Source organism: Anabrus simplex, chromosome 2 (genome assembly GCF_040414725.1).
Source record: "Anabrus simplex isolate iqAnaSimp1 chromosome 2, ASM4041472v1, whole genome shotgun sequence".
In the NCBI taxonomy this organism is placed as follows: Eukaryota; Metazoa; Arthropoda; class Insecta; order Orthoptera; family Tettigoniidae; genus Anabrus; species Anabrus simplex.
Window position 1 is genome coordinate 637,959,698 of NC_090266.1, and position 23,683 is coordinate 637,983,380.

A 23,683-nucleotide genomic window follows, 5' to 3' on the forward strand; every position below is an offset into this window, starting at 1 on the left:
ATTGAATTGACAATTTAATGCATGATATTCTTTGGGCACAAAGGTCATGGGTTCAATATATTACATGATTTTAAATAGACAGTAAGCATGGTGCTCAGGATATAATTAAGCTTAAGACTTCATCGTCCACATAAGTAATTTTAAGGTTGTCTTTACAAGATTTGAATTTTAATGTGTGTCCACATAGACTGCAGTTTGGTGTTCAGGATACAATTCAACGTGAACACATCCTTTACAAATACAAATATATAATGATATTAAGTGTTGTCCTTGCAACTTTATGCTTATCTTTCAAGGAACTGAGGATGTCCTCATAGGGGACAAAACATTTATTCCCACTAACATATAACTCAGTATACGAAATTAAGTGTTGAACAAGTGGACCCTTTCATTTGAGAATAAAAATACTCTGCAAATAGTTTGCCAGAAACTGACATTAGCATCTGAAATTATGCTTAAGATATTGAAAACTGACAGGAATGACAAGATGATCTTTCACGTATATTCATAAATTTAACTTATAGATATTCTTTCCAAAATACATCAAAAGGTATTCGGTTTTGCTCATGTGAGATGTGTTGCTTATTGTTAAGAATGTTTCTTTTTTGACATAGTAAACAATCTTAACATAAAATAGGTAATGCAGTGTATACAAGAACACATTTATAAGACATAGCATTGCCATATAATGTCTTACTGGTAAACTTCAATAATATAATATACATACTTCCCTTCCCTTCCCTTCCCTTCCCTTCCCTGCCCTTCTTTGGAATGCAGTTTCAATTTCAGTTCCTTTCTTGGCTACAGTTGTAGCATGAGCTACTATATAAAATTTGTGTGTGTGGAGGTTATAGGCCAAAATTAAATGATTTGGAAGTCACAGTTGTTCTGCTTTGAACAGGGACTGATTACAGCCTATAAAGAAAAGGGATTATCTTCCCAGGAAATATCAAGGAGAATGTTTTTTTTTCTCAATTTGCTTTATGTCGTACTGACAGATAGGTCTTATGTCGACAGTGGGTTAGGAATGGGAAGGAAGCGACCGTTGTGTTAATTAAGGTACAGCCCCAACATTTGCCTGGTTTCAAAATAGAGAAACCACAGAAAACCATCTTCAGCTCTGCCGGCAGTGTAATTGTAACCCACTATCTCCCGAATGCAAAATGACAGCTACATAAGCAAGGAGATGTGTCAGATCACTTACTGTGATAAACAGTTTCCTGAAGTTAAAGAAAATAATGTGGGGAGTCACTTGAAATACCACAGAAGTTGGGACCTAGACAAAAAAAAAGGGGGGGCAAAGTTATTAGGAAGCTTTAGTGTTGGTGGAACAATGCTGGGATGACTCTCACAAGATCCCACTATCATTGTCCACAAATCTACATTAATCCAGGATGGTCAGTGAGAGACATTTTGGAAAACAAAAAAAGAAAAAAAGCAGTCTTGTATGACAGGAACACATAAGCAGAGAGTTAAATGGGCGAGAGAGCATGTGACCTGAAAGAAAGAATGGAAATGTGTGATCTTCAGTGATGAAATTGAATGGTGCTAAAGGTTGATCATATATTAATGGCATGACCTCAGGAAAGAAGAGAAAATATTTTCTACAAGACAGCAAGAGGGGGTTGTATGGGATGGATTCAGTTATCATGGAGAAAAAAGTCTTTCTTCACCTCAGGCCATACGAAAGCCATAGACTTATCAGAGACTGGTTGAAGACCATCGTACCGAGCTCGATAGCTGCAGTTGCTTAAGTGCGGCCAGTATCCAGTATTCGGGAGATAGTAGATTCGAATCCCACTGTCGCCAGCCCTGAAAAAAAATTTCCGTGATCTCCCATTTTCAAACCAGGCAAATGCTGGGGCTGTACCTTAATTAAGGCCACGGCCGCTTCCTTCCCACTCCTAGCCCTTTCCTGTCCCATCGTCGCCATAAGACCTATCTGTGTCGGTGCGACGTTAAGCAACTAGTAAAAAAACAACAACCAGTAATTACATTATTCACATATTTACACTCTTACAGTAATTCATTCACTCGACAACATTTTCTCTCCTTTTCACTCCCGTCCATGCACACACAGAGATTTACATCTTTTTACATGGTTTGTAAACTGCGGTAGAGGCAAGGCTTTTATTTTAGGTGGTAACTCATTCCAGAGACGTGCGGATGAGCTGTAGTAGCCGGATTGGTAGGAGGTGGTGCAGGCTAATGAAGGGACAAGATTAATGCCTCTATGGACAGAGCGAAAGGATAGGGAAAGGCAGCAAAACGGGTCAAGGTTAATGGAGCCTGCGTGGGATTTTCGGAGGAAGATCAAGTTGGTTCTTTTGACAATGTTTTCTATTGTGGGGAGTTAGCCGAATGAAGATGGGAGCGGTAAGTTATTAGCCTTTCCGCCCGATTCTGTATTTTCTGAAGTTTGTTTAGATTTGTGACTGTGGTTGAACTCCAGACAGGAAAATCATAGATTAGTATGGGTCTTACAATACTGAGGTAGACTGTTCGTAGGACCCCTGATTTGAATCCTTTTAGGTTCCTGTTAAAAAATCCCATGACTTCTATCGCTTTTCGCCTTGCCTCATCCGTCTGCAGGTTCCATTTCAAATCCTTTGAAATAATTAATCCTAAAAGTTTGATATTTGCACACTGTGGTATTACATTCTTATTTAGTTCATGTGTGTTCTCTATACAGTTTCTTGGTCTACTTATCCTAATATATTTACATTTATGCTTAGCCCATTCATGGAACACCATACAGATAAATTTTGTAGGTCTGATTGTAGTTTTCGACTGTCTTCTATGTTCTTTATACTTTTATACAGAACAGTATCATCTGCGTGAGCCTCCGTGGCTCAGACGGCAGCGCGTCGGCCTCTCACTGCTGGATACCGTGGTTCAAATCCCGGTCACTCCATGTGAGATTTGTGCTGGACAAAGCAGAGGCGGGACAGGTTTTTCTCCGGGTACTCCGGTTTTCCCTGTCATCTTTCATTCCAGCAACACTCTCCATTCTCATTTCATAGCATCTATCACTCATTAATATAAATCACTTTGGGAGTGGCAACCCCATCGTAGTAACAGCCTATATCTGATTCATTCATTACATCCTTGACCCGGTCAAAGACTGGAAAACAGGTTATAGGTTTTCATTTTCAGTATCATCTGCATATTGTGCCATGTGTGCGGTTACACATCCAGGAAGATCGAGCTCAAACGCGATGTATAGCAGGGGACCGATCACAGAACCTTGAACTACTCCTGATGTCACTGTGATAAGTTGTGACCGGGCCCCTCCGTATACCACACACTGTGTTCGACCTTCCAGGAAGGAACTCGCCCACATCAATAATCTGCCTCATATACCGAGCTGTTGTAGCTTTAACAGAAGTCATTCATGTAGCACTTGGTCAAAGGCTTTGCTCCAATCAAGTGACAGGCAGTCTACCTGAATCACATCTGGTTGATCCAAGTAACACTGCCAGTCATCAATATATATAATATATATTTTTATATATGTGTCATTTTACATTGTTTTCATTCTTAGTGCCATAGCACTCGGTCCACAACCGTTATATGTTACCAGGGCCTACTGAATTCTTTGAGTCTATAATCATACTAAAAAAATTTTAACCTACAACACAGAGCACCTCATTTGTGCTTTTATTCCAGGCTTTTTAGCATGTTTAGTGTACTTTTATTACTCACCTACGTCACACGTAATACTGTATTTCATTTTCATTTGCAACATTATGAGCGCCATAGCCCTTGCCTAATTCAACCACACTTCATATTTTAAATTATATATTCATAAAATTCTTACTGCTTAGAAACATGTTTTAGAATTTCGCCAAATATTGTGTCTGTTTAATATGGCTGATGATGACCCCGAGTAGGGTTGAAACATTTTTTTGCTATTTTGTTTTATGTTGCACTGAACAGACAGGTCTTATGGCCACGATGGGATAGGAAAGGCCTAGGAAGTGGAAGGAAGTGGCCGTGGCCTTAATTAAGGTACAGCCCCGGCATTTGCCTGGTGTGAAAATGGGAAACCCCGGAAAACCATCTTCAGGGCTGCCGACAGTGGGGCTGCAACCCACTATCTCCCGATTACTGGATACTGGCCGCACTTAAGCGACTGCAGCTATCGAGCTCGGTAGGGTTGAAACTAGTCCCATGTAATGTAAATAACATTGTAAATACAACTTAATATTGAATAGGTGGAAAACTCTCCTGTGCACTATTTACTAGTGTATATATCTATTAAATTACTTAATTCTGTTCCTTTCTTTACAGTACTTTTACTGTTTAACACTAACATTCTTATGTCATCCTTACCTTACTTCACCGCTCCCTAGTCCAGCCTGTGTCCCTGGATGTACCTCCTTATAACTCTTTAAACAATTCTAAACTTATATGTACCATTGTGGTTCAAGTGAAGGTCATCTCATCGTAGATCCCTATCTCCTACCTACGCATTTGGATGGGCAAATCTCGCTCCCATTTTCCCACATACCCATTCCATAGTTCATTTATATATCCAGTCAACCTCCAGTCAATATCCCTCCTACTCAGTATTGCACTGATTACAATCTCTGCATCCTGAAACTTCTTCCATTTTGCTGTAACCAGATCCCACACATCCCCAACTATGTTAGTACCTATTCCTGCTTGCCTTACATTCTACAGCACGGCACGGGCTGTAATGATCGTAAGAGTCTAAAATTCTGTACATATACTAACTAAGGTATGCACTTGCAAATTATGCCACAAACATTATTAGTTCCAAGTCTTGCCTCCAGGCAAAAGTATGGCATATGCAGTGGTGGTAGAAAAAACGCAAGAAAGATCAAACTCATGACAACCGTGGTTCTAACACGTTTATTAGGATTTATGTTTGCAAACAGTGTTCAGTATGGCATACCAACTCAGCAATATGCTGCATCTGTAATATGGCATTGTCAGTAGTTGTCCACAGCATATGCAACAGAGCAACATGCCATTGTATGCTAGCCTTTTGATGTGGCAGAGACCAGATATGTCCTTGATAGACACACACTTTCAAATATCCTCACAACCAAACGTCATATCGATTTAGGTCGGGTGATGTTGAAGGCCACACATCTGTAAAATGTCTAGAGATGATGCAGTTGGTACTGAAGGTTTCTTGCAGCAAAACTTTCACCTGGCAAATGATGTGGTGTTGCCCCATTTTGCATGAAAATAATGGTGTAGTCACAGTTGCATTCTTGCAGAGCTGGAATCACTTGTTGTACAAGGAGGTCCGTATAACCTGCAGATGTCTCTGTACACCTAACAGGCCTACAAGAGGTCATCTCCTCAAAGAAAAGCAGGCCAAGAATGACGGCGCTTGTAGAACCGTACCAAACGTAAACATAAGCTGAATGCAATGGTTGTTCTTGCACAACATGGGAAGGCGTTGGACCCCATATGTGACAGTTCTGTGTATTCACTCCACCCTCCTTAGTAAAATGCGCCTGATCAGTCCACAGAATATTCCCTGGCATTATGATGTCCACCTCCATGCGCGCCATAAACCGAAGGGCAAAGTCACGGCATTATGGAACATTGTGTGGTTTCAGTTTGTAAACAGTGTAAAGTTCGTAGGGGTACCAGTATAAAATGCACCGCAAAATCTTGTGAACTGTTGACCAGGGGAGCGAGAGATTCATGTGACGCACCTTGAGCCCTGGTTGCAGAATTGGCAGCATGTGCAGCACGGTCAGCTACAGCAACTTCGTCAACAACATCCATGCAGGTGGCCCGCTTACCTCTCCCTGGTGTGACACGTAATTTATCTGTTTCCTTGGTTTTCTTTAATGATCCTTAGGCCATTAATTGATGTAGGACCTCTTCTCAGCCGTTTCTGTCGGGGATATTCCCGCAATGCAGCGTTGCTATTGCTGCCATTTTGGTAAAACCCCTTCGCTAGCAATGCACGATCTCTCTTCTCAATAGCCATTATGTTTACATGGAAAAGATCAACTTTTTAACGTTTCAACAAACATTCACTTCACGAAAGAAATCAACATGTGTCACAAAGCAATAGCCGAAGAACTGATACAACGTACTTCCACTGGAAGACCCTTCTAACATCAGAGTTATGGATTATTGCGCATTCTGACTGCTTACAGTGCCATATTTTCACATGATGGTAGGACTTGGACCTAATAACTTTAGTGGCATAAATCATGAGTGCATTGCTTAGTTAGCATATCTATAAAATTTCAGACCCCTGCGATCTTTACAGCCGTTGCTGTGTCTCGCTGAACACAGGCAGTTTAATTGTGTACACCCAGTATTTGTCCTGCTGTAGTATGTGATTAGACGTTAATCTTGCTTCTGGACCCAGGGGTTCATGATGAGCCATCATGATCCTGTTTAAAATGGAGGATTCGGTACCCATAGTCGTTATTTTCTCTGTACTTGTGCCTTCCATCAGCTGCATGGTCTTCCTTTCTGCGACCTACATGCCCTTCAGATCTCTAGCGATAATCTTCTTGAGGGCACTTTGGCAGCCTTTTTGTTAACTGTCACCCAAACGACATCTTTGGTGGAAGTTATTTTGCCTGTCTGCGAGGGAGTCAGCTTACAATGCACTGCCTGACACTCGGTGTTGAGTCACTGGCTGTACAGTCTATTCTATACTGTAGCAGGATGAACCTGGCCAGACAAGAATGCAACGTAAAACTAATAGCAAAAAGAAAGAAGAAGAAATCATTATATCAAACTTCTTCAAACCCTTCCCGAATTGCCATAACTCTAGTCACATTGTCCCATTCTCTTCCTTTCCTAAATGCCAACACAATCTCCATGGTGGTACAATTGACACAGCTGTTCGCATAAAATTTCAACAGTACTTGTACTGTGAAAATTTTCACCCGTACTGTATTGAATGTTTGCTGTCTTCCTCGAGGGTGTATGAATGTGCTCAACCCCAGAAACTCATGCTTCCTTCAAAAACAAACTGAGTTAGAACTTCACCATTAGGGGTCACCTCCATCTAACTAGAATACCACCAAGTTGCCTAGACAGTGAGTTCCTGACCCACGCCCCATAAAGAAACAAACTCAGTAACCTTCATAACCAGCTACCTCTTTGATCTCCATAAGATCACGAGTCTTTTCAATAAAGCTTTTAACATTCTCTCAGTTTTACATTACTTCCCAAGTGATCCACTGTTGTGTGTAGATACTCTTAAAACTGTAGAAGCGTTCTCACTTTTCATTAATTATACCAAACTCCCCTGTCTACATGTCTCATTCCTTGTGTATACAAACACTGTAAGATATGTGTCCAGTAAAATATTCACTAATTATAACAACAAAACAGCAACCAATAATTTCTATGCCTACACCTCAACCAATATTATCTATCAAATTCTGAAATTTAGTGGTGGGTATGTTTTTTATGTAACATGGGAGTTCTTTCATCTTCGTGGGGGTGGGGGTGACATACAGTGGAAATATAATGTAGCAGGAGTGAATAAAATTTGACTGCTTTGTCACAAGATATTCTTAGTATTCAGTCTATAAAAATCAGCATTCAGCTATTCACATTAGTCCTGGATAAGATTATTATGGTACCCAGTACTTGGACCTAATCTCAGGTTGGGCATTTTGAAACCATTCTAGTAAGTTTATTTTCATGTTCTGGCATTATTTGGAGTATGATAAGGTTCTGATTTATGTCTTTTTGTGATGTACAGTGAAGAGACTCACAGCGGCTGTTTGGTAACAAAGATTGGACACAATTGAGGCGTCTAGTATCAAAACCGGCCGAGTCACTGAAGGCATATTTCTCAATATGGATGAAAAACTTGTAGAGACAAAGCAATGATAGCCGCAAAGGATTTTTTTTCATAGTTATATTCTTAATGGTTTAAAATTTAAGTTCCGCTGTTTTGAGAAATCTGACTCATAACGAACCCATCTTTTTTTTGTTAATATAAATTTGACCTGGCCGTTTTTGTTGCAATTTTGTATAATTTTAGGTTTTTTTATAACTGTATTCAATTTAAATTCCAAACCCTTGTGTAAAAAAGGCAATTAAATGAAAAAGTGATAGCTGTTTCACTTTCTAATATTATAGTTTTAGTGATTGATGATCTTTCCATGTTGAGCCAAAGTGGTTCTGCAGGAGATTTTAGAGAGAGGAAGAGTAATGCCTTTGATCGCTGTGTGAGGTGTCATTTAAGCCAGCGATTTGCCTCTTTTACACAGACTTCGGTACTTCCCAAAATCATTATTGTAAAATACCTCACCTTTTACACGAACGGAATATTGTGCGAGAAACTTTGATAATCTGTAGTAAAATAAAATGAAATATTATTCTTACCACTCCCACTTTCATTGTTGTGATTTCCACTGTGATGTATATCTTGTTCTCTTTCTTGCACTTGATCTGGGGGTTTCATCTATTCATTCCATTATGTAGGACAAGGTATGAAAATAAATTTTTCAGTTCACCACTTGGAAAAATATACACGTTATACTATACAATAATGACAAAATACGAGCACATAGGAAATAGGATTGCTTTTGCGCAAATGACAGTAAGAAACCTGCGATTATGTAGTTCAGTGTTGCAAACGAACAAAATACGAAATATTATGACTTCAAAGAATATACTATATAAGGAACGATTTTGCCTACTGATATCACATTGTTGCATAATGTAACAACACAAGATTCCAGACAACGATGCTGCAACATGACAGGGCCGGTTATGAATTCATTGCTATATTTCTACTTCAAATTGATAACCTTAACTCATTTTCGTAAATTTTGTGACTTAGCCGGTTTTGATACTAGACGCCTCAGTTATTCTATGGATGTTTACGTTTTCTCTCCATTAAATAACTGCTTCTTACTTATGAAATGCAGAAATAATGTTCTTTTTAGAAAGAATTGAAATTGAAAGTAATGATTATCATGCTTGTCAAACTGTACCCTTTTATATTGTGTCCTTTTCTCATACCTCTTTGTTTCCAGGAGTGAAACTCTTTCATTGTTAGAGTGGACTAAAACACAAAGCTTAGTACCAAGCATGTGTATATGGCACCATTGCATGGCTTGTTGAGGGAGGTATGGCTTTATGTATATGTAACATATTTGTCTCAAAGTAATGATATAACCTGTATCTCCCTCTGTCCTATAGGAAACAGTCTTCAAGGAACCTGTGTACCAGTTTACTGAAGAGCAACTTGAAGATATGTCCCTACGTTATTATACCTCAGATGTTCATCGATCAGCTTTTGTTTTGCCACGATTTGCTGAGAAAGCTATTAAGAAGGCAGGGTTAACAACAAATAAATAATTAAATAAATTTAGGAATGAAATTTCAGAGAAAAAATATTTCTTCATTGAGAGGATGGAAACTATATATGGGTGTAATTTCATTTAAGAAATGTAAATCATTCATATGATAATTATGGTGAGGAAGATGGTGTTAATGATAGGATTTTAAAGGAAAATAAGGAATGGAACACAAAAAGAAGCAGTTGAAGAGTCTGCAGTAATACTGGTAATCATATTTGAGCAAGTGATACCTAGTACTTATACCTGAGGCAGTCATGTTGCACATCAGAATGAACCTAACAATAGCAAAAAATACTGGAATTTAGATCCCAGCACTTAGGGAGCTACAGCTACTGGCTTAGCAAATCGTGCAATACTGTGTTGTAATACATGCCTTGATGACATTGTCTTCATATGTGCTCCTGGGTCTTGAAACCCTTTTATAATAAGATGTATGGTGGTGTTAAGCTGAAATTTATTCAGGGTTACCAATATTTAAATTAACTACATTTCTCAAAAGAAGTTGCTGTAAGATGTTAATTTAATTATTTGCATATAACACCCCTCTACTTACTAACAGTTAAGAAGTGTTACAAGCCGTCCACTTCATGACCGTATCGATGAGTACAATCAACAAATTAATTTTAAAACCACCTAATCGATACTTATCGATTATGATATAGATGTTGATTCCCATAGGAAATCTGAAATATTTGTCCCGAATGAGTAAATTTATAATACCAATATAAATGTTCTGTTATTGGACATTATAAATTTTCCAGCTAACTCATTCCTGGTTGCCAGCGTTTCGCCCTTGTGTGCTAGGTTGGGCTCATCAGTTGGTACCTAGCACACCTACCAAGACGCTGGCTAGTGCATACCGTGGAGGCCACTGTGTAGGCTACTTGGAGCCACCGGCAGTGCCAATGCACTATGAGAAACTTTCTCTCTTTACCAAAAATTTATGCCTGCTTGGCCACGAGGGCAAAACGCTGGCAACCAGGAATGAGTTAGATGGAAAATTTATAATGTCCAATAACGGACCATTTATATTGGTATTACTTATCGATTAGGTGGTTTTTAAATTAATTTATTGATTAAGTTAAGAAGTATCCGAATTTTGCCTGCAGTATACCAGTAAACTTACTTTAATTTCTCTCTCCTAAGCTCCTGTAAAATGTAATTTACTGTGCCAGATTTTTAAATGCAGCTTTGAATATACACTATCTGACCAAATGTATCTAGACATCAACCTCAAACCAAAGACGGGGTTTGCTGGCAACATACTCCCTAATTGTTGACATTCTTATGATGTTGGTGTGCCTTTTGCCTGTATCTCAGCCCTGAATCTGTTGTGGAGACTTTAACCAGGTGTTGAACGTCCGCATGGGAATGGCACTCCATTGATCCAGAAAAGCCATTGCCGGAGAACGTGTTGATGTTGGACATTGGTGTCTGGAGAGAAGTTGCTGTTCTAACAGATCTCACTGGTGTTCTGTTTGATTTAGGCTGGGACTCAAGAAGGACCAGTTCAGTGGTAGAATATTCATAATCATTTTCATTCCCCCATGTCCAGCTTCTGCTAGGTCGGGGTTTTGATGGCACTTCTCCACTGTTGCCTGTCCTTCCACCACTCCTCTTCAGTAATTGCATTTCAGTCCAGTCTTCTTTTTGTTATGCTGTTCTTGACAGAGCCCATCTATCTTGCTCTGGGCATCCCTCTTGCCCTCTTTCATTCTGTCTTAACCTTCAACACTTGTTTTGGTATCCTTCCCGTCTGCATCCTCATTACATGTCCAGACCATTTCAATTTATTCTTCTCCATTCTGTCACTCAGTTTTTCTACCCCTTTCTCTTTTCTGACCTCAACACATTTCTTACTCTCTCTCCTTGTCTTCCCTACCATACTCCTCAGGAACTTCATCTCAATGGCCTGAATTTTACTCTCATTTCTTGCAGTCAAAGTCCAAGTCTCTGATGTATATGTTAATATGAGGGTGTAAGTACATCTTGTACATTATCTCTTTACATTTCATAGGAACTTCTCTGTTCCACACCAGGTTCCTTACATTCTGGTAGAACATATTTCCTGCTTGTACCCTTCTGCTTATCTCCTTATCTTACCTTGCATCTTACATTATTTCACTTCCCAAATTTTTGAAGTATTCAGCAACCTCAAGATTTTGTTCCCTGATGCTAACAATTCTTTTTCCTTCACCACTGCTTTGCTCTTGCTCTTCTCCACACTGATTTCCAGACCATATTGTCAGTTAAAGCTTCTAGTTGGATTTGCACTTCTGTATTGTTGACTCCCCAGATCACTATGTCATCTGCAAACAACATTTTACCAGGCGTGTTGACCGTGCGCGTAGAGGCGCGCGGCTGTGAGCTTGCACCCGGGAGATAGTGTGTTCGAATCCCACTGTCGGCAGCCCTGAAGATGGTTTTCCGTGGTTTCCCATTTTCACACCAGGCAAATGCTGGGGCTGTACCTTAATTAAGGCCACGGCCGCTTCCTTCCAACTCCTAGGCCTTTCTATCCCATCGTCGCCATAAGACCTATCTGTGTCGGTGCGACGTGAAGCCCCTAGCAAAAAAAAAATATAAAAAAACAATATTTTCATATCCCCCTCCATTTCTTGCCTTTGTTTCTTTTAGGATTTCATCCAGAACCATTATAAACATAATAGGAGATAATACAATTCCCTGTCTTAGTCCAGTTTGGTTTCTAAACCAATCTGTTCTCCCCACTGGAGTCTGGACACAACTGGAACAAATCTTATACATTGCATCCACTAGTTCCATTGATTGCCTTCCACATCATTTTCTTTCCAAGGTTTTGCACACCTTTTCTCATTAACACTTATTGTAAGACTTCTCTAGATCAAGGAATATGATCACCAGATCTTTTCCATATTCCTACTGTTTTCCCATCAATAATCTCATGGTAAAAATAGGGTCTGTCATTGACCTGCCCTGTCGAAATCCATACTGCTCTTCTTCTTATATTTCTTTCCACCCTTCCTCTCATCTTCCTTTCTATTATTCACTCCAATTTATTATCCTTAAACCATTGGCTTACAGGGCCCGCTTTATGACTCTGAGTGTTATCATGTTGGTATAAACTGATATCCTTCTACATTTACAGTGCCATGCAGTCCTACAAGAGGACCAAGTCCATGCCATGAGAAACATCCTGACAGCGTAATGCCACCTCCTCCAAATTTCAATCTTGGCACTAAAAATTCAGGCAGATAGTGTTCCTTGGGCATTATCAATACCCAAGTCCTCCCATCAGATTGCCACAATTTATAATGTGGCTCATCAATCCAGCTTACCTGTTCCAAGAGTCCAGTGGCATTGTTCTTTACACCATGCCAGGCAGCGCTTTTTATTAAGACAGGAAATATTTGGTTTATGGGCAGCTGCTCAACCATGAAATGCATAGTCATGAGACTGGCTGTACTTTGTGTAGCACTTTGAAATTCTCTGGTGATTCTTTCTACAAACAACCGATGGTTTTCTCGCACCACCCTCTTTAATGTTCATTATTCCCTGGGTGTCAGGATATGTGTTCGACCAGATTGTGGTTGTGCTATGGTTGTACCTTCATATTTCCAATTTACAGTTACATCACTGACAGCCAATTTTGGTACAATCCTAAGATTAGAAATGCCTCTTACAGATTTTTTGCTTATTTGGCAACCAGTGACTACCCCAATTTGAAAGTCACTAACTCCCATGACCTACCCATGTTGCTGTTCCATGGTCTCATTAAGCCACACTAACTTCCTTGCCTCCTTTTATACCAGTACGATGCATCATTTGTTGTTACTTACTAGTCTACAGGGGGGTCCGTATACTTGTGATCGGACAGTGTAGTAGACAAGTGCGTAGACAACCCTGTCACCCAGCTAACTGCATTGTTCTTAGAGCAATGGCAAAAGATTTGAAGTTTACAAATACCACTTTCAGAAGTCTCTTCATTTTATTGCTGTAGTTAAAGGCCTTGCACAGAGCTCCACCTAATTGGACAATTTGTCAATTATCCTAGCTTATGAAAATAACTTCACATGTGATCAGAATGTTTGTCCAATTAGAGACAAATTTCTGATGTTTACCAACCAGTTTACTATATTTATCTGGAAGATTTTATTTTAGCGTATGGTTTTTAGTGCCACGCGTGTCCGAGGGCACGTTCAGCTCACCAGTTCTTTAGCTGATTTTCCCAGTACACCCTTAGGGGTTGAGGTACATGTACCACTGTATGAGGTTGTAGGCTAGGAATGGGAGGGAAGCGGTCGTGGCCTTAAGAAAGATACCATCCCAGCATTTGCCTTTAGGTAAAATGGGAAACCATGGAAAGCCTTTTTTAAGAATGGGCGATGGGGGATTCAAACCCACCTGTCTCCCGAGTACAGAGCTAGCTGCCATAACTGGCTGTACCGCAATGCACTGAGCTAAACTGTTTGGTTATCTGGAAAAAAATAGTTCATTTGGTACTTGTGCTTTTTTTCATATTATAAGAATGTAAATAATAATGCCAGTGGGCTTCAGTATAGGCTTACAGGAACATTTAGAATCACCTTAATATTATGATACATTAATGTTTAAAAGATGTTTAGGATAGTTGACTAGTTTATCTCTAAGAACAAAGTCAAGCCAAGCCATTTCCATACAAAGCATGAAGGACCCTGTCAGTTTGGAAGGTTAAACTTTCTGCGCTTTGCAACCCTGGCACTAAATGGGATGGAACAGTTACCCCATGACACACTAGTGTTTCCTCTTGGAATCAATGTGGTATACAGTTCTGGTGTAGACTAAATGAACTTCACAAGTTCATGTGCCTCTCCAGAAGTGAAATATTATGTCTAAATTTCTCAACTGTATGTTCAGGAATCAAACTGGTCTCCTTCCAGGTGAGCTGAGCAAGCCCCTACCACACCGGCTAGTCAGTTCTGTAATAATATCTCCACATAATTTCAATTTATGCAGCCACAGCTTAAAGTCTGTTGAGACAATGGGGAATTTTCACAGCAAAATGTCATGCTACTGTGTTAGTATTCTCCTTGAAATTGGAGATTTTTGTGGCTATAACAATACAAGCTTTAGAAATTCTTAAAATGATAAAATCAACATAGTTAAAAGCAGTGTAGAACATTCTGATAATTTCATAATTATAATATATTATGCCTGAAAGAAAGGTTACTTTGAAACTGCTTGACTGCATTGTATATTGGCAGGTGATAGAATATTTTGTGACAGCTATATATTGCTCTTTCATATTTAGATCATTCATTATTCATAGTCCTCTCCTGACAGGAGGTTTTGAGTGCTAGAACCTTGACCTTATGCATTTTGAGCAGCAGCTAATAGCTAGTCAAGTAGTGTGGTGTGTAGTCATGCCAAGTTCTTGTGCTTCATGCAGGTGCGCATGCTCCTCCCAAAATGAACCTATGATATGCTGTCATTCAGAACAAATTCTGAATTTATTCGAGTCCCACGTTGCGTCGACACATTGAGAATTTCCTTAACTTGCTGATTAATTTTTACAAACATTATATTAAACTGCATTTTACTTGAAATTCTCAATGTGTCGACGCAACGTGGGACTCGAATAAAGTCAGAATTTGTTCTGAATGACAGCATACCATAGGTTCAATTTGGGAGGAGCATGCGCATTTAGTCCCACTTTTTTTTTTTTCGTTTTTTTTTTTGTTTTGTTTGATAGAACAATATATATTCTTTAAATAATATATCAAAAAATAGTGAGTCTTGTTGCGATAAAACAGATGAGAATATGAAATTATGACATTGCAACTGAAAGAAACTAGGAATGAATTTGAATTCTTCTTGACCGGACATTTAACAATTTATACGAAATATTTCCCTCACTGATTCACTTGACTGAACTTCAACACTTTTAGTGTAATTACGACGTATTCCCTTGATCTGGTGTTTACCGTAGATGTGTCACGCCTAACTTGGTGATACATCCTTGTGACTGCTTCCTCTCCATATCATCTGACTTCTTTGTAAGTCAATATGGTATTACCTCTTGGCAGGTCCAGGGTTGCCCTCTCTGACTTCATGGTAAGCCCTTGCGTCCGTGTCTTCGACTGAGTGAGCGACCAACCTTTTGGTCTCACTCTCTCAATGACCAATAATTAATGGCTCACTGAGTCTTCACCATCTCTCGTTCTCTTGATCTAGTAGACTTCTTCACTGTACTGCATCCGTATAACTAATGACTGATGCTACAATATGCATCCACCTTATATAGACGTTGGTTGACACCGCTACGTAATCTCCAGAAATAATGATGACATACTCCCACAACGCGGCAAATATTACATACAGTGGTGAAATAGCCCGGAGGCGGCTGACTCTCTGAGCGCATATTCTAAATAAATACGATGACATAGCCATGGCGCGGCGATGACTTGGCAGAATCGCCACTAATCTTGCACAATGTCCCAACGTCACACCCAATCTCTGATATATACAACAATTCTCACTGTACAGGTATTGAGTGTTATACTACACATACGTATATATGCATACATCTAAGTACAATCTTGCAAGCAACAGGCAATTGCAAAATCGAATTAAATAAGACTGATAATTACAATAATAGTAACAATATCACAGATAACATAATAATAATACTGACATAATAATAATAATGATGATAATAATAATAATAAAATACAGATAAAATCATAGAATAATAAAAATACAGATATCATCTTGTAACGGGATTTGAACCGTTACACAGGATTGCAGGATACAAGTGCAGGGGGATGGAACATAGTTTCTCTTTAAACCAATTAGAAGCTGTTTAAAAACTTGAACTTGTGCAACTTCTTCAAAGGTGATGGAAGTACAAAGAGAATATTAAAAGTTAATGATTTTCTCATCAATAATTTATTGCTAAACTATTCAAATCTGCTAACTTCTGCTAACTTGTCTATACATAATGATATATACGATAATTTATCCCTACATTTAACCAAAGTACTGACTGTTACATTTTCACCCGACCATGTTATAAAATAAAATTCACTTCATGTTAGCAGATCAGCCTGTAAATAGAAACTGCAAGCAATGCATGTGTTATTAGATTCATCATATCTTAACCCTTTACTGCATGAATTATTTTTCTTTTTCGTTTGGTGAAGAAAATTTCAAGCTTCAATGTTCAACTTACATTGTACAGTTGAAGGTGTGCCATAAAACTGCCTCTGGTAAATCTAAAACACTGAACGTAAGTTGAACATTGAAGCTTGAAGTTTTCTTCACAAAACGAAAAATAATTTGTGCAATAAAGGGTTAAGATATAATGAATCTAATAATGCATGCATTGCTTGCTGTTGCTTGCAGTTCCTATTTACAGGCTGATCTGCTAACATCTTTATCCATTTATACAGGTGAAAAGTTATATGTTGCCTGAGGACAACAGTATGCAGTAAAGGGTTAACAATTTATTCCAGTGGAACTGCCTGTGTATCTTCCTAGTCTTCCTGACAAATTGGATTCTAAGTGTACATTGCTGACAGATTCATCCTAGCCTACTTCTTCACTGCTTGGTAAATTCTTGTAGATTTGCTGTTAGTCAAAATAAGTTCTAAAATCTTTCACTTATAATATTTTGGAATGTATACACAGGCATCCCGCACTGTTTTTTAGTTACTTCAGCAATTACTATACTAACAAGATTTTCAGTGTAAATGTGGAGTTTCATTTTCCAACTTCTCGCTTTACTTTGTTAAGCTGAGCACCTGGCTTCGGGGATGAAGAAGATCTTGCTGAAAGTGCATGAAATAGAGTTGGCCGTATTTCCCCACAAGCACTTTTAAACTACCTTTGTATTTGGAATCTTGCCCCAAGTAGACTAAATTATTTTATTTTGATTAACCCTGATTTCGTCCGTGTAATAAATATATATATTGTAACAGTAAATGTTGATTTCGTCGGCTAGCTGACCACGAGACTCGGCACGTGGGTGTCCGGTCTCTATCTGATTTGTTACAGAGGAGAGGGAAGTAAGATAAGTATAATGGAGTGTTTTTTAATTTTGCTCAAAAGTTTATTCATAAAAGAAAATCAAAATTCAACATCACCTCAGCACAGCAGTTACAACGAGTATTTCTCCTGGGATTGAGCTGGTCCAGATACACTGCGGGATCGCAATGTTCGTTCATAGTGGCACAATCTTCCGAGAAAGTCTCGAATATCTCGAATTTCTATAAGGTCTTGAATATCTAGAAGATCTAGGTGATCTAGAAGCACTCGTGGTATTGGTTGTAACACTGCACTAGGATTCGAAATGGACTCGTAGAGTGTTTGATCTGCACAACCAAAGTTATTGTTAATGGCGATTTTAAACAAATCACAAATGACGATAAACTGAACTCGATGTACACAGTCATTACCACTGGATTGAGTTAAGTAATAAATTAAATTGAACTCATAATTAAATCTGATGTATCAGCCACGGAAAACAAATAAGTCACTTTATCAAAGTTAAATATGAGAACTTCGGCTAAATAATGACGTAGGAAATAAAATATTCCATTTTCAAACTTTATACAGTTCAAGTTCGAATTACTTCTTGAAATAAAATGAAACCAAAGAATTTGTTCGGTGAATTTAGTCCCGTTCACTATTAAATAAAGTAAACACTGTCCTTTCTAGAACCGTCCTGGGTTCAACACAAGTCCTATCTGGATAATTAAGAAATATTAACTGCTCCAGTTTATTTAACCACAGTTCAAAGACTATGTTCTATCGTGAATCTGGTCACTTGGAAAATAAATCCTAAGTTCAATAGCACTGTTAAATTCAACTACTGTACTTGTGTCAGTAGCTTGTAGCATAAACATATAATTGGACGAAATGTTCTAACACCTTGGTAGAGTAATCGTGCACTTTGACGTTTTATTACCACAAAATTCAATCACCTGTACAGTTTGAAATTCTGAATTACGTTTCGCTATTAGCACAATTTGATCACTTGTTAGGGTTAAATACAAAATTATGTACAGTTTTGACGTTTCACTAACAACAAAGTTTTATCACTTTTAGAATTCAATGTTAAATCATTTTGTAAAGTTTAAACATTGCCATTCAAATCCTATCATCTCTTGTAATCCAAACATCAAATGATGTTTAAGTACTTGGTAGCGTAGTATCGTATTAGTGAGGAAATATAAGTTCGGATCACACTGTTCCTGTAAATAGTTCAACACCTTAACTGTTCACATCTCTACTCATACGCAACTTCTATTACCACACGCAAATGATACTGTAATTCTTCTAAGTCTTGTAGATGCGTTGTAGAATCAGAGTTCAATAGTACGCGGGCTTAAACTTTCATCGAAGAGTCGAACTGGTGACTTACGTCACGGCAGTACAATGACCAACAGCCGACCGACCAGCCTCGACTGTGGTACAAGGTAGACTGGCTTGACAGTAGAGGTGTGTCGGTACTGGCGTACCAGTACGCGTCACCTATTCTCCGAATGGAGCAGTGACAACCTGCTCCATGATCCTCTTCTCTACCGGTCCACTGCTACTGTGACAGTGTTGCGATGCGACTCGCAGTTTGCTGCTACCGGTCCACTGCTGTCTGCTACTGTGCCCAGACTCTGACGGTCTTGCGCTGCGACTCGCAGTTTGCTGTACCGGGAAGTGTTGTTAATGCTATTCGCAAATGGTCCAGTGACACAGCCGTCGTCATCCCGTCCCGTTAGGGAGGTTGTGACAAGAACAGGACGGAGACATACCAGTATGGTGCTCAATATTTCATGTGAACAAAAGAAATCCACACTAATCTACTTCAACATTAAAACGTTTCTACAAATAATAATAATAATAATACATTATTGTGATTATTATTAATGACTGTTTTTCTTAACATAGTTAAAATATAAATGTTCCTTTTAATACTATAACTAATCATTTAATCTGGCGAACATTAATCATATCAATCACTACTGATCTACATTTAGGGCAGTCATCCTAGCCTTTACTTAAATGATCGCAAAGAAATTGGAAAATTATTGAACATTTCCTGGGTAAATTATTCCAATCCCTAACTCCCCTTCCTATAAACGAATATTTTCCCCAATTTGTCCTCTTGAATTCCAACTTTATCTTCATATTGTGATCTTTCCTACTTTTAAAGAAACTACTCAGTTCGTCTACTGATGTCCTCCCATGCCATCTCTCCACTGACAGCTTGGAACATACCACTTAATCGAGCAGCTCGTCACCTTTCTCCCAAGTCTTCCCAGCCCAAACTTTGCAACATTTTTGTAACGCTACTCTTTTGTTGGAAATCACCCAGAACAAATCGAGCTGCTTTTGTTTGGAATTTTTTTTTCAGTTCTTGAGTCAAGTAATCCTGGTGAGGGTCCCATACACTGGAACCATACTCTAGTTGGGGTCTTACCAAAGACTTATATGCCCTCTCCTTTACATCCTTACTGCAACCCCTAAATACCCTCATAACCATGTGCAGAGATCTGTACCCTTTATTAACAATCATATTTATGTGATTACCCCAATGAAGGTCTTTTCTTATATTAACACCTAGGCACTTACAATGATCCCCAAAAGGAACTGAACATTTTAAATTCACAACACTGAATACTTTTTAAAACTTCAGATATTTCAAAATGATCATCGGCGATTTCTAAACAACATTATAGGTCAATCACATGTCAGAATCTTAGGGAAGAAATGCACACAAAATATTATCATTTTCCTAGTTGGAAGTAACTGGGTAAACGTAATCGGAGTACTTGTAACGATTACATTTTAAAAAGATACTTGTAATCTTTACTTTTTCCAGAAAGTCTACTTGTAATTTACTTCTTGAAATAAAATTGTGCCGGGCGGAGTAGCTTGGTCGGTACAGCACTGGTCTTCTGACCCAAACTTGGCAGGTTCGATCCTGGCTCAGTCGGGTGGTATTTGAAGGTGCTTAAATACGTCAGCCTCGTATCGGTAGATTTAGAGGCACGTAAAGGAACTCATGCGGGACTAAATTTCGGCATCTCGGTGTCTCCGAAAATCGTAATAGTAGTTAGTGGGACGTAAAGCAAATAACATTAGTATTAGTAGATTTACTGGCAAGTTAAAGAACTCCTGTAGAACAAAATTCCGGCACCTCAGCGTCTCCGAAAACCGTAAATGTACTTATTGGGACGTAAAACAAATAACATTATTATGTATGTATTTATTAATTGAAGATAAACAAGTAATTTCGATACTTTCATCCTACCACCAGTGTGCCATTATCGAATCAGATAAGACAGGCGTGATCATGACATAATCGAAGAACAGAGCAAATGGTGCGTCCGCTGACTACGTAAGCCTACTATGCTATGTTCCTCAGCTCCATTTGTGCTTGTACTGGTTGTCACGGGACCGGTAGCATGTCACCGTGGAGCCATGCGCCTCAGCTGCTCAGCTCCATCTGTGGCTGGACCGGTTTGTCACTGGACCGACAGCGTGTCACTGCACTGTGCATGCTATGCCACGCTCCTCAGCTCCAACTGTGTTTGGACCGGTTTGTCACTGGACCGACAACGTGTCACTGATCCAGTCGTGTCACTGGAGCAGTTGGAGCAGTGGCACATTATTTCTGGACCGTCACACCTCTACTTGACAGGGTTTTTTTTTTTTTTTTTAAGGGGGGCCCCCGTAGCTTGCTCCCCCGCCGTGACCATCGACTCAATCTACATGGCCTCCGACATGCTATTAACTTCTAAGAAGAAAGAGTTTAGCAGGGAAGAGTGGGAAAGTGATACAAGGAGTATCTGCCGGTTTCCGAGTTGGACTCGCTACCGCGGCAAGAGTTTGTATTGGTTGGATAGTGTTAAGGTGTGGTATTGAAGGGTCAGGAAAAACCACGTAGGCAGGAAAGAGAAATAGCCTAAATGTAAAACCTGACATCTTGTGATAGCACATGCAAGGATGTGGGCTGGAAAATTCCAGAGGTTGTGTTAGTTAGGAGTAAGTGTGTCGTGCAGTCATAACCGTTTCCTTGCCATTGTCTGTTATTATGGGGATCAGTCCTTGTCACTGCCGGGTCGGCTCGGGTCCACTAGCCTCTGAGCTACAGGTTCGTCCTTTTGCCCAGCAGCCAGTGGTCCCTGGTGCCAAGTCTCCGTTTGGAGAGGGGGATTAAGAGCCAAGCCTTACTTGGTGCAAGGGGCTGTCTTCTTCTTCCGCCTGGCGATGTCCCTCTGTGCGGTGTTGTTGGAACACACTTGTCACTGCAAATCTGCAACTATGCTAGGGTTATTAGTAACAGTAAATACATATATACAGGTGCTCGTTGGAGTGCCGGCTTGCTTGCCTGCTCTCATGTCCAGTGTTCTATCTAAATAATAGTGAAAGAACACAAACACATTAATAACTATATTAGTACTGCTGTCTTCGTTATAGGGCGCGGGCTGGTGTTCCGCTCCCGTGTCTCTTTTGGGGGGCGGAGGTGGATTGATTCGTCCTTGGCCGCCTGGCTGCGTGGCCGTCGTCTTCTCGTGTTGTGTTTCTTGTCAATCTTTCCTCGCCTGGTCCCTGGGATAAGACAGCTGTAATCAAAGGAGCATATTTACATAGGTACATGTTGTCTGCAGTGTGTGAGTTTAAGTATTGTCTAGGTGTCAGCTTGGGAAGGGGGCCAGCTATCGGCCCCTCGTCCCCCCCAACCCTGTGGCTGAACAGAATGTGTTTCGGTGTGGGGTACTTTTTGTAAAGATCGACGTCGTAGCGTCCGATCCCGCTTACTAGCAGGTTGATCTTATTACCCCATGACTTTGTGTACATTCTTAGTGTTTGTATACATATGTGGTGCCTTATCGAGCTGACTTTCGCAATATCGCGTAGTTGGCGTATTGGTGTGTCGAAAGGGAGTCTGGCCGCTGCTCGAATGCATTTATTTTGTATTTGTTCTAGCTTATCCAGGTTCGTCTTTGCAGTGAACCCCCAGGCTGGGACTGCGTACGTGATTATTGGCCTAATTAAGGCCTTATACATGTTTATGGCTGCGTTTGTGTTTATACTGGACTTTTTGTTCAATATAGGGTACAGCAGGCTGAGTCACATTATGTGAGCTTTCCTTTAGATATCTTTGATGTGGTGTAGCATGGTGAGCTTTCGGTCTAGGACTACTCCTAAGTATTTGGCTTTGTCATGCCATGCTATATCTTGATTGAAAAGCTTTAGCAGTTTTATGTTGACTGGTCTGCGTGTGCATCTGTTCTTTCTAGTGAACAGCATGGTTTGGCACTTGTCAACATTGACCTTGATGCGCAATTTCATTAGCCAGGGCTCGAGAGTTCGTAGCGCTACTTGTAGCCTCTTCCGAGTGCACGCTAGTTGTGGGTGCTGGACTGTGATACCAGTGTCATCAGCGTATAGGTGTGTGGTAGTAAGTTCCGTAGTGGGCATGTCGTTTGTATATAGGACGAAGAGGATTGGGCCAATAAGGGACCCTTGGGCTATGCCCGTTCTAATCCTTCGCGTGCTTGACAGCGTGTTGTGTACGTCAACGTGGAACTCTCGGCCCTCCAGATAGGATTTGATAAGCCTTATATAGCCTGGGTGGAATTCGATGTCTATTAGTTTCGCTAGTAGGCCTTCGTGCCAGACTTTGTCGAATGCATTCTGTATATCAAAGAAAACCGAACCTGTCTCCCTTTGTTTATTGAAACCTATGGTAGCTTGTTCTATGAATCGCGTGAGTAGTTGTGAGGCAGAATGCCCGTTCCTGAAGCCGAATTGCTCGTTGCGAATTATTCCTTTTTCTTTGATATGCCCTATTAACGTTTTCGGTAGTATTTTCTCGAATACTTTACTGAGGGTGCCCAGGAGGCTGATAGGCCTGTAATTGTTAGGGTCTGACTTGTCTTTGCCTGGTTTTCCAAATACGAGTATCCTAGCCCTTTTCCATTGTTTAATTTCGTGTATATTTTTCCTCTTAACCTCTGGCTTAGGTGCGTTTTCGAGGAACTCGGCTACCTTTGCCTCGGTTTGCCTAGTGAAGGTTGGGTCAGATAGTATTTCGTTCGGAGTGAATTTCGCCTCGGCGAGTCCGCTATGATTTCCACTTTATCACTGTTCTCGTATACCGGGCCATTAGGTCCCTTAATAGTAGGGATGCTGTGTGTTTCACGAGTAAAGTGTCTCGCTAAGTTCCACACAGGCCTGGTGTTTGTGTCGAATAGGCGGAGTTTGTTGTTCCATTCTCGCGACCTGTATTCCTGTAGTTTTGTTTGTATTTCTGTGTTAAGTTCGTTTTTCATAATGCGGTCGTAGCCTCTATGGTGTCGTGCCCAGTTGCATCTGTGACT

At 39.9% G+C, this 23,683-nt stretch overlaps 1 protein-coding gene across 5 annotated transcripts in view; it reads left to right on the plus strand.

Annotated features, from left to right (window-relative positions):
• The window catches only part of LOC136862981 (spermidine synthase), a 281,341-nt gene extending 271,502 nt beyond the window's left edge, over positions 1-9,839 (plus strand). For 4 of the 5 annotated variants that reach the window (XM_067139285.2, XM_068225830.1, XM_067139284.2 and 1 more), the window contains one exon: positions 9,178-9,839. In XM_067139285.2, the coding sequence (XP_066995386.1) occupies positions 9,178-9,336 (159 nt within the window). In that variant the 3' untranslated portion in view covers positions 9,337-9,839. The remainder of the gene's footprint in view (positions 1-9,177) is intronic. The other variant, XR_010859107.2, reaches the window with a different exon arrangement.
• The last annotated feature ends 13,844 nt before the right edge of the window (positions 9,840-23,683 follow it).